The sequence below is a fragment of the Zootoca vivipara genome, chromosome 7 (genome assembly GCF_963506605.1).
Source record: "Zootoca vivipara chromosome 7, rZooViv1.1, whole genome shotgun sequence".
Lineage (NCBI taxonomy): Eukaryota > Metazoa > Chordata > Lepidosauria > Squamata > Lacertidae > Zootoca > Zootoca vivipara.
Window position 1 is genome coordinate 35,483,198 of NC_083282.1, and position 13,735 is coordinate 35,496,932.

A 13,735-nucleotide genomic window follows, 5' to 3' on the forward strand; every position below is an offset into this window, starting at 1 on the left:
ACATGACACCTAAATTGGATGTTACATTGGGCCTCATATTCTGCACCGTAGTCTAAACAGTGCAATCCTATACATCAGAAGATGTATATAGACGTTTTTAGGATTGTAGTCTAAACCATCTGGCAGTCAATAGACTGAAAACAGGGCGGTTCTCAGAACAGCTTGTTAGAAATGAGGACTGTGGATTATTTATTTTTGTACCCTATTCTAGATACTCCTCAAAATTCAACACAAGGCACTTCTGCTGTTCTGCGAAGCTCCTTGCCATCCTTTTAAACTGTAGGACCATTCTAAACATCCAAGGATGTTCTGAGCCTTGTACCTGGCAGCCATGAGCATAGCCAGGACTTTTGTGGGGGGTGGGCAGTACTTTTGTTGGGGGTGGGCAGAACTGACATGATTGGTCAGTTACTTAAGTATTTCTATTGTTTTACCTATTTATCTACTTGCACTGGCATGCTTTTGAACTACTAGGTTGGCAGAAGGTTCCCCGCTTGGCTATGCCCATGCTGGCAGCTACTGAATTTATTGACTTCCATTAATTATAGTAAGGCTGTGGTTTCAGTGAAGTGGGCTCTCTGACATTTCAGTTAATGCCAGTGGTGCTGCCAACCAGGGCAGAACTTTGGGGCACATGTACAGGGCCCCCACATAGCAGAATGAGCAGGGCAGGCCTGTACAGAGCTTGTCTGATGCTGAGGGTGGGAGTCTTGTTAGAATCAAGTTATAAACTCAAAAAAGCATCCAGTCCTTGGCAAGGCCCCCAGCTGGTGTAACCCACCAATGCCCAGTGCAAGTGTACCCGTCTGTCTCCCCTTCTGCACAGCTGGAAGCAAGGGGTTCCCAAATGGCTGGCTTACTACACTGTAAAGTAAGTGATTACCATCTATAGAGAAGGACCCATAAAAAGCAATTAAGGCCAAATTCCCTAACTGTACCACTGATTTATGGACAGTAAATGTGATAATTCCTTTGCATTGATTTTGGGGACAGGACAACCTCTACCATTTCCCTTTTTCTCCCTTATAGCGATGAAGAAGAGCATGTATTTGTTTGTTTGTCATATTTATGCTGGAACCTACAGGCTGTTTCCCCCCTTCAAATCACATAATTCTAAAATAAAATGGCCCCAATCAGGCTTGGGTCTGATCAGTGCCTGCACCAGAAATTGCCTGGGAACCCAATGTACACCACCTTGAGCTCTGTAATGGAAGAAAGGTGGAATATAAATATATAACCCTAATAACAATAACTTCTCTGTTATCTAGGGCAGTTTTCTGGAGAAAGCAAGGATGTGAAGACAGTTAATACCACGGTGGAATAAAGAAGAGAGCCCTTTCACTTTCTGTTCTATCAGACTTCAGTCACTGCAAAAGAGGTACTGTAATGGTAACCAAACATTTCACATGAAAAGCATGAAAAGTCTGGCGAGGAAAGGGAGCTAGAGGGTTGGACTAGATGACCCTAGTGGTCCCTTCCAACTCTACGATTCTATGTAAGGAAGAGGAGATGGGTGGTTTGGGAAAAGTCAGGAATAGCAAGTAGATGTTTGTCATAAGTGGGCTCAACAGCAAAGCTACTGAGAAAGGGGAAGTGGCAGAGGCAACTGTGAAGGGTATTTTGGAATGTGCGTCGTGGTAATTCCCCCCTCTATATTATGATTATGCAGGACTCGTCCTTATGACACAAAACCAAAGCCACTTCCGAAAAGAGGCGCAGCTTAGAACGTGGCGAAAAACAAACCAACGAAACTTCAGTACTGTACTGTATTCATATTTTAAAGTTTCCAGCCTTAAAACCCCCAAACCTGAGATAGCGTGCAACTAGTAAAAATAACACAAGACTCGCCTGGCACCAAATATTTCAGTTTTAATGACGGACGGGGGCGACGGGGGGGGGGAGATGGGATCAACTCTCTCAATCCTCCTTCCACGCCTCCGCAGGTTCTTTTTGGATGCGAGTTCCCACAACCCCGGATCCCTTCCTCCCTCCGTCTTCCTTATGGGCGGAGCAGGAGCCCGAAAGCCCAGCCAGGAATTCAAGAGGGAGGCTCCCAGCTTTTGGAAGCGGAATCACGGCTCTGCCCCCGCCCTTTGCCCCATCTCTTTCCCTGGAGCTGGGCGGAGGCGCGCCCTCCCTTCCCCTCCCGGCCGTCGATGACTCGTCCCCTTCGCGAGGCGGGATGAGCCCGGATCCCAGCCACTCCCCCCGCCCGCGAGAGATTTGGGGGCGAGCGGGACCACCCCTCCTCAGCCTCTCCTCCTCCCGTTTGCTTTTGCCGGGCCATATATACACGACGAGAGGCGCACTCTCTCCCTTGTCCCATGGAAAAGGAGGGCTTGCGCCGGCGGGCGGGGACGCGCAACGACGTGTGGCTGCGCGGCACTCCTGAGCATTACGGCGCCCATTCCTGGCTCCTTTGACTTGTTCTCTGGCGGCGGCGGCGGCGGCGGCGAGGGAAGCTGGAAGCGCTTTTGCTTTTGTCGATCCTGAGCAGCCATGGCCGAGCGCCGCGCCTTCGCTCAGAAGATCAGCAGGTAAGGCGGGCGGCGCGCAGGAAGCGCGACCAACCTGCGGACCCCGCGGGCTTTGCCGCCGCAGGAGCTGCAACTTGGGTTCTGCAGGCGAAGCGCCAGGGGCCTAAGATGCCGCCAGTCTCCCCGCGGCAGCCTGCGGGTGGCCGGGTTGCGTTTGGGGCGGGGAAAGGCTCGCTCGGCGGGTGCTGCTGCGCGCTCCTGGCTGGCCCTGGTCCTGCGAGGAGTCACACCCTCTCGGACCTCGGGTGCCCTCCCTCCGCGCCAGCCCGGGGGCGGGGAGCATTGTGTGCTCGCGTGTTATCGCAAAGGGCGTTGCGCTCTCTGCGTGACCCCGATCTGCAAGCACCTTCTGTCTGCCGAGCACCCTGCGCTCCGGCGAGTGGGCGGGACGCCTGGTGGGGTTTCTCCTAGATTTGGCAGAAAAAGCGTGCGAGGGTCGTCCCAGGGCTTTGCCATACTCTGGGGTCTGCGTCGGAGGGAGGTGGCTGCATTGTGTGATTGCGCCGTGCTTTGTGAGTTGCTTGCAAGTGCACGACAGCAAAACCCCAAGCATGCTGTTCGTTTATGCGCTGGCTTAAAAGCTGTCATGCATGCATTGCCCTTTCTCCCCTCTTTATCTTTGCATTCCGTGAATCGTGTGCAGGCCCCTTTTGTTATGCATTGTTCTCCGGATTCGTGTAAGAGGCTGGTGTATTTTACTCCCACTGTCCTTATGTCTGTGAATTGTGTTTCTCAGAGTGTGGTTCTAAGCTGCCTACTGTGCTGCCTACATCACAATCTGGTGAGGTGCACCATGGCTTTGGCTTCAAGGTTGTGATATATGTGCCTGAGGGAGCTGGTGATGCATGCATTGTACACAAAGGGGAATCTGGGATGGGTTCTTGTTTGCTAAACAGCATGGCAAGCATCTCTCATTTCACAGAATAAGGTGGAGAGCAGAACTCAGGCCTGATGTTCAGGGGATGTAAAACCCTCTGAAATTCTTTGCTGTCTTGCAACTGTCAACCTGCCCTGGAACTGTAGTGTCCCTTTCCTTAGGTTACTGCAACTGGAAAGAATGCTCTTTCTCCATGTAAGATATGTAGAAGTTTGGGCTTTTAGAATAAATTCCAGGTTCTTCATTATTCATTTTTTGCTCCTCTTCTTTTAGAGAGACCTGCTTTTTTAAAGTAAAAAACAAGCCTGTGATTTGAGAAAGAAGTTCTCCCAAAAATATTTCTGTCATTTTTTTCTTTAACACTATTGCCTACCTTCATGAAATGTTGTTAAGCTATTATTTCCCCCCAATGTGTTGGCCCAGTCTGGTATTCTCCAAAGCTAAACAACAGTTCACAAAGCAGAAAACCCCCAAACTCTGGATATTTCTTAGTATTGGGTTTTCACACCTTGGAGGGGGGGTAGGCTTCTTTGCATATCACTGTGGATTGATGCTAGGTTGGTCAGGACTGATGAAAGCACCTTTTCCGTGCCCCCCCAAGTTTTTCTTGCAGGGGTGCCATCTTAAATAAACCCCACCCCACATAATTGATTACAAGATGCAATGTGCACACAACATTATAATGGCAATGCCCATCAAGTGAGGGGGGCTTGGCCCCCTCAAATTTTTTATTGGGAGGGTCCGAAGGGAACTCAGCCCCTAAGAGTTGGCTCCTATGCTTCCATGGGACATTAACTTGGCACCTTGTTTCCACTGCTTAGTGATTACAATTTTGTTTAGGGAATTTTCCTTGTATTTCTGCTGATTCTGAGTTTTAATCTCTCTACTATATATGGGTCTATTTTTCATTGAAAAATACTTTATCCAATTTATTATAACTCAGGTACATTGCTAGCCACTTTATTTTATAGTGACTAAGGTGACTTAGATATATAAACTTTAATGAATGCAAATATTGGAGAACTTGTTAAGGACAATTATAGGAAAAGCTAGCAGATTTGCAACAGAATTCACATGCAGGGATAGACAAAACAACTGCATAAAAATGAGGCAATATCTGTACTTTTTCAAAAACCGAAAGGACTTAATCTTCAAATCAGAGTTCTTTTTCTTAGTTGTGACTACAGTATAAATGTGTCAAGGTCTTATTTACTGCTAGCTTCCCTGCAAGATGGTTAAGAGTTTGTATATTCTTCGCTTTCTCTTTTATGAGGAAATAACTACTATATATCTGAGGTGTCTGTTGGTACCATCTTAATTATGCTTAGTGAAGTCCAGTTTGCAAATTAGATTATTAGTCCAAGGAAAGTGTTGTAATGAGCAGTATGTTGGGGTGGGGATTTGTATGGAGTAGAGGAGCCACTCCAACATACTGCTCATTGCTTCATTGACTATGCAAAAGCCTTTGACTGTGCCGACCACAGCAAACTATGGCAAGTTCTTAAAGAAATGGGAGTGCCTGATCACCTCATCTGTCTCCTGAGAAATCTCTATGTGGGACAAGAAGCTACAGTTAGAACTGGATATGGAACAACTGAGTGGTTCAAAATTGGGAAAGGAGTACGACAAGGTTGTATATTGTCTCCCTGCTTATTTAACTTATATGCAGAATTCATCATGCGAAAGGCTGGACTAGATGAATCCCAAGCCGGAATTAAGATTGCCGGAAGAAATATCAACAACCTCAGATATGCAGATGACACAACCTTGATGGCAGAAAGCGAGGAGGAATTAAAGAACCTTTTAATGAGGGTGAAAGAGGAGAGCGCAAAATATGGTCTGAAGCTCAACATCAAAAAAACCAAGATCATGGCCACTGGTCCCATCACCTCCTGGCAAATAGAAGGGGAAGAAATGGAGGCAGTGAGAGATTTTACTTTCTTGGGCTCCTTGATCACTGCAGATGGTGACAGCAGTCACGAAATTAAAAGACGCCTGCTTCTTGGGAGAAAAGCAATGACAAACCTAGACAGCATCTTAAAAAGCAGAGACATCACCTTGCCGACAAAGGTCCGTATAGTTAAAGCTATGGTTTTCCCAGTAGTGATGTATGGAAGTGAGAGCTGGACCATAAAGAAGGCTGATCGCCGAAGAATTGATGCTTTTGAATTATGGTGCTGGAGGAGACTCTTGAGAGTCCCATGGACTGCAAGAAGATCAAACCTATCCATTCTTAAGGAAATCAGCCCTGAGTGCTCCCTGGAAGGACAGATCATGAAGCTCAGGCTCCAATACTTTGGCCACCTCATGAGAAGAGAAGAATCCTTGGAAAAGACCCTGATGTTGGGAAAGATTGAGGGCACTAGGAGAAGGGGACGACAGAGGACAAGATGGTTGGACAGTGTTCTCGAAGCTACGAACATGAGTTTGACCAAATTGCGGGAGGCAGTGCAAGACAGGAGTGCCTGGCGTGCTATGGTCCATGGGGTCACGAAGAGTCGGACACGACTAAACGACTAAACAACAACAACAAGAGGAGCCACTGCCATATTCTGTATACTGAAGTTCACTACTCCACCTATACACAGTGCTGCCTCAGAAACTTTAGAGCTGTTCCATCTGTGCTTCTTTGAACTACAGTGGTACCTCGGTTTATGAACACAATTGGTTCCGGAAGTCTGTTCATAAACTGAAGCGTTCATAAACTGAAGCGAACTTTCCCATTGAGAGTAATGGAAAGTGGATTAATCCGTTCCAGACAGTCCGCGGAGTACTTAAACTGAAGCGTTCATAAACTGAAGCAAACTTTCCCATTGAAAGTAATGGAAAGTGGATTAATCCGTTCCAGACGGGTCCGCGGAGTACTTAAACTGAAATGTTCATAAACTGAAGCATGGGTGTAATTGGTTCCGGAAGTCTGTTCATAAACTGAAGCGTTCATAAACTGAAGCGAACTTTCCCATTGAAAGTAATGGAAAATGAATTAATCCATTCCAGATGGGTCCGCAGCGTTCATAAACCGAAAATTCATAAACCGAGGTGTTCATAAACCGAGGTTCCACTGTACTGGTATGTTATTGACACATTTACTGTGCATTCCTTTGCATGTTTACTCAGAGGTGAATCCCTTTCTCTCTACAGTACTAAGTGTGTTTTAGACCACATTAAAAGTGGCATCATACCACTTTAACAGTCATGGCTTCTGTGGTCTAAACCACTGAGCCTCTTGGGCTTGCTGATTTGAAGGTTGGTGGTTTGAATCTCCATGACAGGAGTGAGCTCCCGTTGCTCTATCCCAGCTCCTGCCAACCTAGCAGTTCAAAAGCATGCCAGTGCAAGTAGATAAAGAGGTACCACTGCGGTGGAAAGGTAAATGGCGTTTCCGTGTGCTCTGGCACTCGTCACGGTCCTCTGTGCGCCAGTAGCGGTTTAGTTATGCTGGCCACATGACCCGGAAAACTGTGGACAAACACTGGCTCCGTTGGCCTGAAAGCGAGATGAGCACCGCAACCCCGTGATCGCCTTTGACTGGACTTAACCATCCAGGGGTCCTTTACTTTCTCAGAACACTTAACAGAGACCCTTCTTCATTTTGCAGAGGTACAATTCTCAGAGTTCCCTGTGTTAAACGAATAGAGCTCATGTGGCCTAGATTACAGCAGTAAGTTGAGTAATGGGGATATTTTAAGTATAATAATTCTCCCTACATGTATGTATGTTTGGGTAGGTGAGTTCATGACCAAGGAAGTACAGTTGTACCTCGGTTTACGAACCGCTCGGGTTGCGAACAGTTCGGGTTACGAACTCTGCAAACCCGGAAGTGTTTTCGGCATGCGCGCGCTCGGTTTGCGACCTTTTCGGGTTCCGAACTGCGACCCAGAACGGATCGCGTTCGTAACCCGAGGTACTACTGTAGTAGTAATTCCAGATTAAAGGATTATGATCACTGCTCCCCTAGCTTTCCCCACCCTGCTAAATATTATTCAGGTATCCCCAAACTTGGCCCTCCAGCTGTTTTGGGACTGCAACTCCCATGATCCCTAGCTAACAGGACCAGTGGTCTGGGATGATGGGAATTGTAGTCCCAAAACATCTGGAGGGCCGAGTTTGGGGGTGCCTGTTATGTGTGGGACCAGTAACAAAACGTTGCAGAGTAAATTGCACTTGTTGCCCTCTTTCAAAACATCCATTCTACCCCCTCCCCAGATATTCTGTGGTTACTGAGCATGCTCAATTCTCTTTGGGCTGCTTTTGGTGGGGGCGGGGATGTTTTCCCAACTTACCCCCTAGACTTACTTACTTTCTTTCACTAAATATTTTTGTATTCCTGTAGACCGCTGGGTTCCCCCAATCATATTTTTTATCTCTCTCTTGTTTCTCATGGTCTTTGTTTGGGCCACAGCACTCCCCAGCTGAGTTCCCTATTAGAGGGACAGATAGTGATAAAGGATTGGGGGTATGACGCAATTAAGAAAAACCTTCCTTGCTGGTGCATTTTGCCAGTGAATTCCATTTGAAATCAAATAGATTTCCACTTAGGCTCCGAAGCAACTTATTATTATTAGTCTCTCTTCTTCACCTTCCCCAACATCTAGAAATCACCACTGTGTTTGAGAATCTGGGGATCACAGGTTGCAATTCTAAGCATGCATACCAAAGAGTAAGTCCCATTGAAATAAATTAATATGTTTGCAGTGATGCAACTTTAATTCATCCCTCACCAGGGGAACGAAAAGAATCTGTTTTGCTTATTAGAACACTGAGTGATTGATCAAGTGCTCTTGCTAATGCTAGACAACTTCTCTTAAGTAGTGGCTGCATGAGATTGACATTGGCCAGTTCAATTGCAACTATTCAGAAGGCAAGTGCCAGAAGAATGTTACTTTCACCCCTTGTGAATAGCAAGCTCTGGCAGCAGTGACTGAATCTATTCATGACAGAGGACCACTCCAAAGGAAAAATTGGGGGGGGGGGAGAGAGTGTCAACCTTTCTTGTCCTGAACTTTGTTTATAGGGAAAGGGAAAATGCTGGAAGAGACCAGAATTGATGAACTGCCTGTTTTTGATCCCTGTGTATTCCTTTTTTCTTTGCAACAGCAGCAATAAGAGAAATATATTCAGGTATATCCATAAGAAGTGGTGATGCAACAGCAGGGAGAAGGCTCTACAACCAATCTTGGGATTTATTTTTATGCATTTTATTTTTTTCATTTATGAATTGCTTCTCGTGAAAACACCCTGAAGTGTTTAATAATTTTTTTAAAATATCAATAATAAAGAGAGATATAAAGCATTTTCAAATCTAATTCAGATGCAGACTGGCATAAGAACCTCTTTATAGAAGGCTTGCTGAAAAAGAAAGGTTTTCAGTAAGGCCTAATAGGAGGGTGCTGCACTAAAGGCCTGATTCCTATAACATACGGATTTCTGTCCCAACACTGAACCCCCCCCCCTTAAACATGGTGCCTTAAAACATCTTTGAGACTACTGGTGAAAACTGTTTATTCAAGTTTTTTTTTCTTTTTATTTTAAAAACAATCATTTAGAAGCCATGAAAAGTTTCCATTGTTCTTGAAATATTGATATCTCAGAAGTTGAAATTTTAAGTCTTAGGCCCCATGCAAACCATTTATAGTTTCGGGTTTTCTTCACGCTGTGAACAGCTGCTCATGTACAATTAAACCATTCTGCAAAATACTTAGATATTCTCAGTACTGTAGTAAAATTAGATTCTTACCAGAATCCAGTTCTAATGGGTTTGAACAACAGTTCAAAATGCAAAGCCTTTCTGTCACGTTGTCTTTCTTGGTTCTTATGGAAAGTAGCAAAATTCACAGTGATTTTTAGCGGTGGTAAGGTTTCACTGCAGTCTGCAACTGGTTATATGTTGGCTCAGTGCAAAGCCTGAATTGCTTTTCTTTTTGGCTGCTTGCCCAGCTGATGTTACCAAAAAGAGTGCTTTTATTACATTTCATTTTTATTTCTTAAGAGCTACTTTTCACATAACTTTTTAAAAACTTGGGCATACTTTTGAAAGCCACACCTGTGCCTATGGATACAGTATATGGAAAATGTACAGTGGTACCTTGGGTTGAGTACTCAATCCGTTCTGGGGTGCCGTTTGCACCCCGAAAAGTGCTCAACCCAAGCGGCCATGGCGCGTGTGCGCGAAGCGCACAGAACGCTTCTGTGCATGCACATGCGGCGGAACCCGGAAGTAAACCCGGGTCCGCCGAGTACGCAATTTGAAAATACGCAACCCGCAGCATACCGTGTTTCCCCTATTTTAAGACGTAGTCATTATATAAGCCATAGCAGGATTTTAAGCGTTTAGGAAATAAAAGCCATACCCTGAAAATAAGCCATACCTCCGAGGAGCGAGACCGCTGAGTGCCCCAGCCAGCCAGCGGGACCCAGCACGCTGGCCGCGGCAAGAGTATAGAAAAGCAGTGCCCCGAGCCTCTGGGAGCCGGCAAGAGCAGGAGGCGGCTTGCCAGGTCGGCATCCAGCAGTGCGCGCGGAGCACCCCGAGCCTCTGCGAGCAAGCCGCCGGTTCCAGTGGCGGGGCGGCAGGCCGCCTCGGGCAGGCAAAAAAAGAGAGGCCAGGCTGCTGGCTCGGGCGCGCGGAGCACCCCGAGCCTCTGAGAGCCAGCAGGACGAGGAGGAGGCTTGCCGGGTCGTCGCCCAGCAGCGCGCGCGGAGCGCCCCAAGCCTCTGAGAGCCAGCAGGACGAGGAGGAGGCTTGCCGGGTCGTCGCCCAGCAGCGCGCGCGGAGCACCCCGAGCCTCTGAGAGCCAGCAGGACGAGGAGGAGGCTTGCCGGGTAGTCGCCCAGCAGCGCGCGCGGAGCGCCCCGAGCCTCTGAGAGCCAGCAGGACGAGGAGGAGGCTTGCCTCTGGGATTGTTGTTGCTGCTGCTGGCTGCCGGAGGCGCGGGGCGCTCCGCGCGCGCTGCTGGGCAACGACCCGGCAAGCCTCCTCCTCGTCCTGTTGGCTCTCAGAGGCTCGGGGCGCTCCGCGCGCGCTGCTGGGCGACGACCCGGCAAGCCTCCTCCTCGTCCTGCTGGCTCTCAGAGGCTCGGGGCGCTCCGCGCGCGCTGCTGGGCGACGACCCGGCAAGCCTCCTCCTCGTCCTGCTGGCTCTCAGAGGCTCGGGGCGCTCCGCGCGCGCTGCTGGGCGACGACCCGGCAAGCCTCCTCTTCGTCCTGCTGGCTCTCAGAGGCTCGGGGCGCTCCGCGCGCGCTGCTGGGCGACGACCCGGCGAGCCTCCTCCTCGTCCTGCTGGCTCTCAGAGGCTCGGGGTGCTCCGCGCGCCCGAGCCAGCAGCCTGGCCTCTCTTTTTTTGCCTGCCCGAGGCGGCCTGCCGCCCCGCCACTGGAACCGGCGGCTGCAGAGCGGAGCGCTCCGCAGCGCCAGGCGGAGCACAGCGGCCTGGCCTCTTTTTTTTCTTTTTTGCCTGCCGCCCCGCCACCGGAACCGGCAGCTGCAAAGAGGAGCGCTCCGCAGCGCCGAGGGCTCGGAGCGCCCTGCAGCGCTGGGCGGAGTGCAGCGGCCTGGCCTCTTTGGTTTGGGTTTTTTGCCTGCCGCCCTGCCACCGGAACCGGCAGCTGCAGAGAGGAGCGCTCCGCAGCGCCGGACGAAGCATTGAGCCAGCGGCCTGCTGCCTTGGTGCCTGGACCCAGCTGCTGCTGCAGCGCCGCACAGAGTGCCCAGCAGCACCCCAGCCAGCTGCCTGGCCCCTCCGAGGAGGCCTTAAGGTACAAGACATCCCCTGAAAATAAGACACCGTGTGTTTTTTTGAGTAAAAAAAAGAATAAGACGGTGTCTTAAAAAGGGGGAAACACGGTACTTAACCCGAGGTATGACTGTAATTTGGAAAAACTAGGTCAGAAATCCAAAGGTCTTACAGGTGTCATTGGCTCAGTTTCTCAGAGGTTACAAACTCCACTGTTGGCTCTTTGGGGCCAGGTGAAACAAAGGTGCCATGATCTATGGGCAACTTTGAGCAAAACTGAGGAATGATGGAAGGTATTTTGACGAAAATATTGCTGGTGCAGATAGGGCCAACATTGTCAGGGCTTTTCACAAGAAACAGCTTATAGCTGGGTGCTATAGAACAGGAATGGTGGGGAGTGTAGTCTGTAACATGGGGAGGCCACCGTGTTGGCTGTCTCTGGAAAACAATATACAGTGGTATCTTGGTTCTCAAACTTAATCCGTTCCAGAAGTCCATTCCAAAACCAAAGTGTTCCAAAACCAAGGCATACTTTCCCATAGAAAGTAATGCAAAATGGATTAATCCATTCCAGACTTTTAAAAACAACCCCTAATACAGCAATTTAACATGAATTTTACTATCTAATGAGACCATTAATCCATAAAATGAAAACAATAAACAATGTACTGTGTAGCACTCAAATTGGAAGTGTAACACTTAAAACGGAGCACATTCGGCTGCCGAAAAATGTTCACAAACAGGAACACTTCTGGGTTTGCAGTGTTTGGCTTCCAAGTTGTTTGAGTACCAAGGCGTTTGAGAACCAAGGTACCACTGTAATCATAATTCTAAACATAGTGCACATACTTGAATTGTGCATATAAAGACAATAGGGGTGTCTTTTTTAAAAACACCTTTCATTTTTAAAAATACTGAAAGTCTGCAGGTGCTGACTTTCAAAAGCAGTTTCCAAAATTTAGATTTGGTCTTTTTTGATCTGGACGTTTCATATACTCTCAATGAACCTTTGTTTCAGAAAAAAAAACCTCTCTGCATATAATGATCTCATTGAATCACAAATGTGGTAGAATATTTGGTTAATTGTTTTTCTCCTTTGTGACAGTCTTTGAAAACTAATTCCACATCCTTTGGTAACATAAACAGTTCCATCCTTTGATAATATTAGAAGCTACGTTTTCTCTTGGTGGAGGATTGTCAGTTTGTGGCTTGTGGTTGCATCCTGGTAACAATTTGTAGACAAATTCCAGAGGCTTAATTTTTCCCCTGCTGCCAGTGAATTCCTAGAAATGAATATATGGATCCCACAAGAAAAGGTTACACACATTCCATTACAGTGGTACTTCGGGTTACGAACACGATCTGTTCCGGGATGCAGTTTGTAACCCAAAATGGTCGTAACCCGAAGCGCCATTTTGTGCATGTGCAAAGCGCAATCTGCACGTGCCGCTTTTGCGCATGTGCAGAACGCGCACACGGTGAAAATACTTCCGGGTTTGCGGAGTTCGTAACCCGACGTGTTCGTAACCCAAGGTACGACTGTAATAGACTCAAAGTGCTTTTAAGGCAAATCATCTCTTCTTATGGCTGTAAAGTTAACTCATTCAGGGGTTGCCCACCTTTTTGGGCCAGTGGGCACATTTTGAATTTTGAGAGAGTGCCAAGGGTATCAGTCACAAAATAGCTGCTGCTGGGATTGGGGGGGGGGGTGTGGCCCAACATGAAATGGCTGCCATGAGGGGCATGACATAATACAAAATGAGAGAAAAATGCACTTTTTTTGCTGACTTCCTTGAACTGCAAAAATGAGAGGAGGTCTCAACCAAATGCATAGCTAGTGAGCTCTCTTTTCATTGGTGGGTCTGAAGCCTAGTTTAATACATGAGCAGGAATAGGGAACCAATAGCCCCCCAGATGTTGTTGGACCACAACTTCCATCATCTCTGACCATTGGTGATGCTGACTGGGGCTGTTGGGCATTGTAGTTCAACACCTGGAGGCTGCAGTTTCTCCATCTTACCTAAAGGAATAATGCAGAAGAATTTGTCACCTGCTGAAATAAATGGAATTTCAGTTTACACAGTTTACAGCCAGACTCTATTAAAGAAAAGGAGATCTCCCTGTGAACAAGATCTAACATATGATAGTGAGAGTTGGATGAACAAAAATCTACTCCTTATAGTTACTAGATATGATGCTGTTGCAGACAGTTCTATTCAGGGGGCTAAGGTAACATCTGCCCTCCCTATGAGGACAGCAATAAGGAACACAAGAAGAGCCTTTGTGTCCCATCTCACTGATCATCCTGTTTTCCCACAGATCAAATGTCTCCAGGAAGCTCACATATAGGATATGAAGGCAACAGTCTTGCCTGCTCTTGTGTCTGTACCCCATCTTTGAAACTTGGAAGTTCTCCTTGGTTACTGTGGGGAAATAGCCACTGATAGGTCCATAATAATAACCCTGAACTCCTGTATAGCTCTTTTAAGTGTTCAGAGTGCTTCTCAAACATGTCATTATTCACACAACAACCAGTGATGGGGACCTTTGGCCCTCCAGATGTTGGACTCCCAACTCTAGTCAGCCA

At 47.6% G+C, this 13,735-nt stretch overlaps 1 protein-coding gene across 4 annotated transcripts in view; it reads left to right on the forward strand.

Moving 5' to 3' along the window:
* Positions 1-2,154: 2,154 nt before the first annotated feature.
* The window catches only part of DOCK7 (dedicator of cytokinesis 7), a 125,870-nt gene continuing 114,289 nt past the window's right edge, over positions 2,155-13,735 (forward strand). For 3 of the 4 annotated variants that reach the window (XM_035123060.2, XM_035123061.2, XM_035123063.2), the window contains exon 1: positions 2,155-2,537. In XM_035123060.2, coding sequence (XP_034978951.2) covers positions 2,500-2,537 — 38 coding nt within the window. In that variant the 5' untranslated portion in view covers positions 2,155-2,499. The remainder of the gene's footprint in view (positions 2,538-13,735) is intronic. The other variant, XM_035123064.2, reaches the window with a different exon arrangement.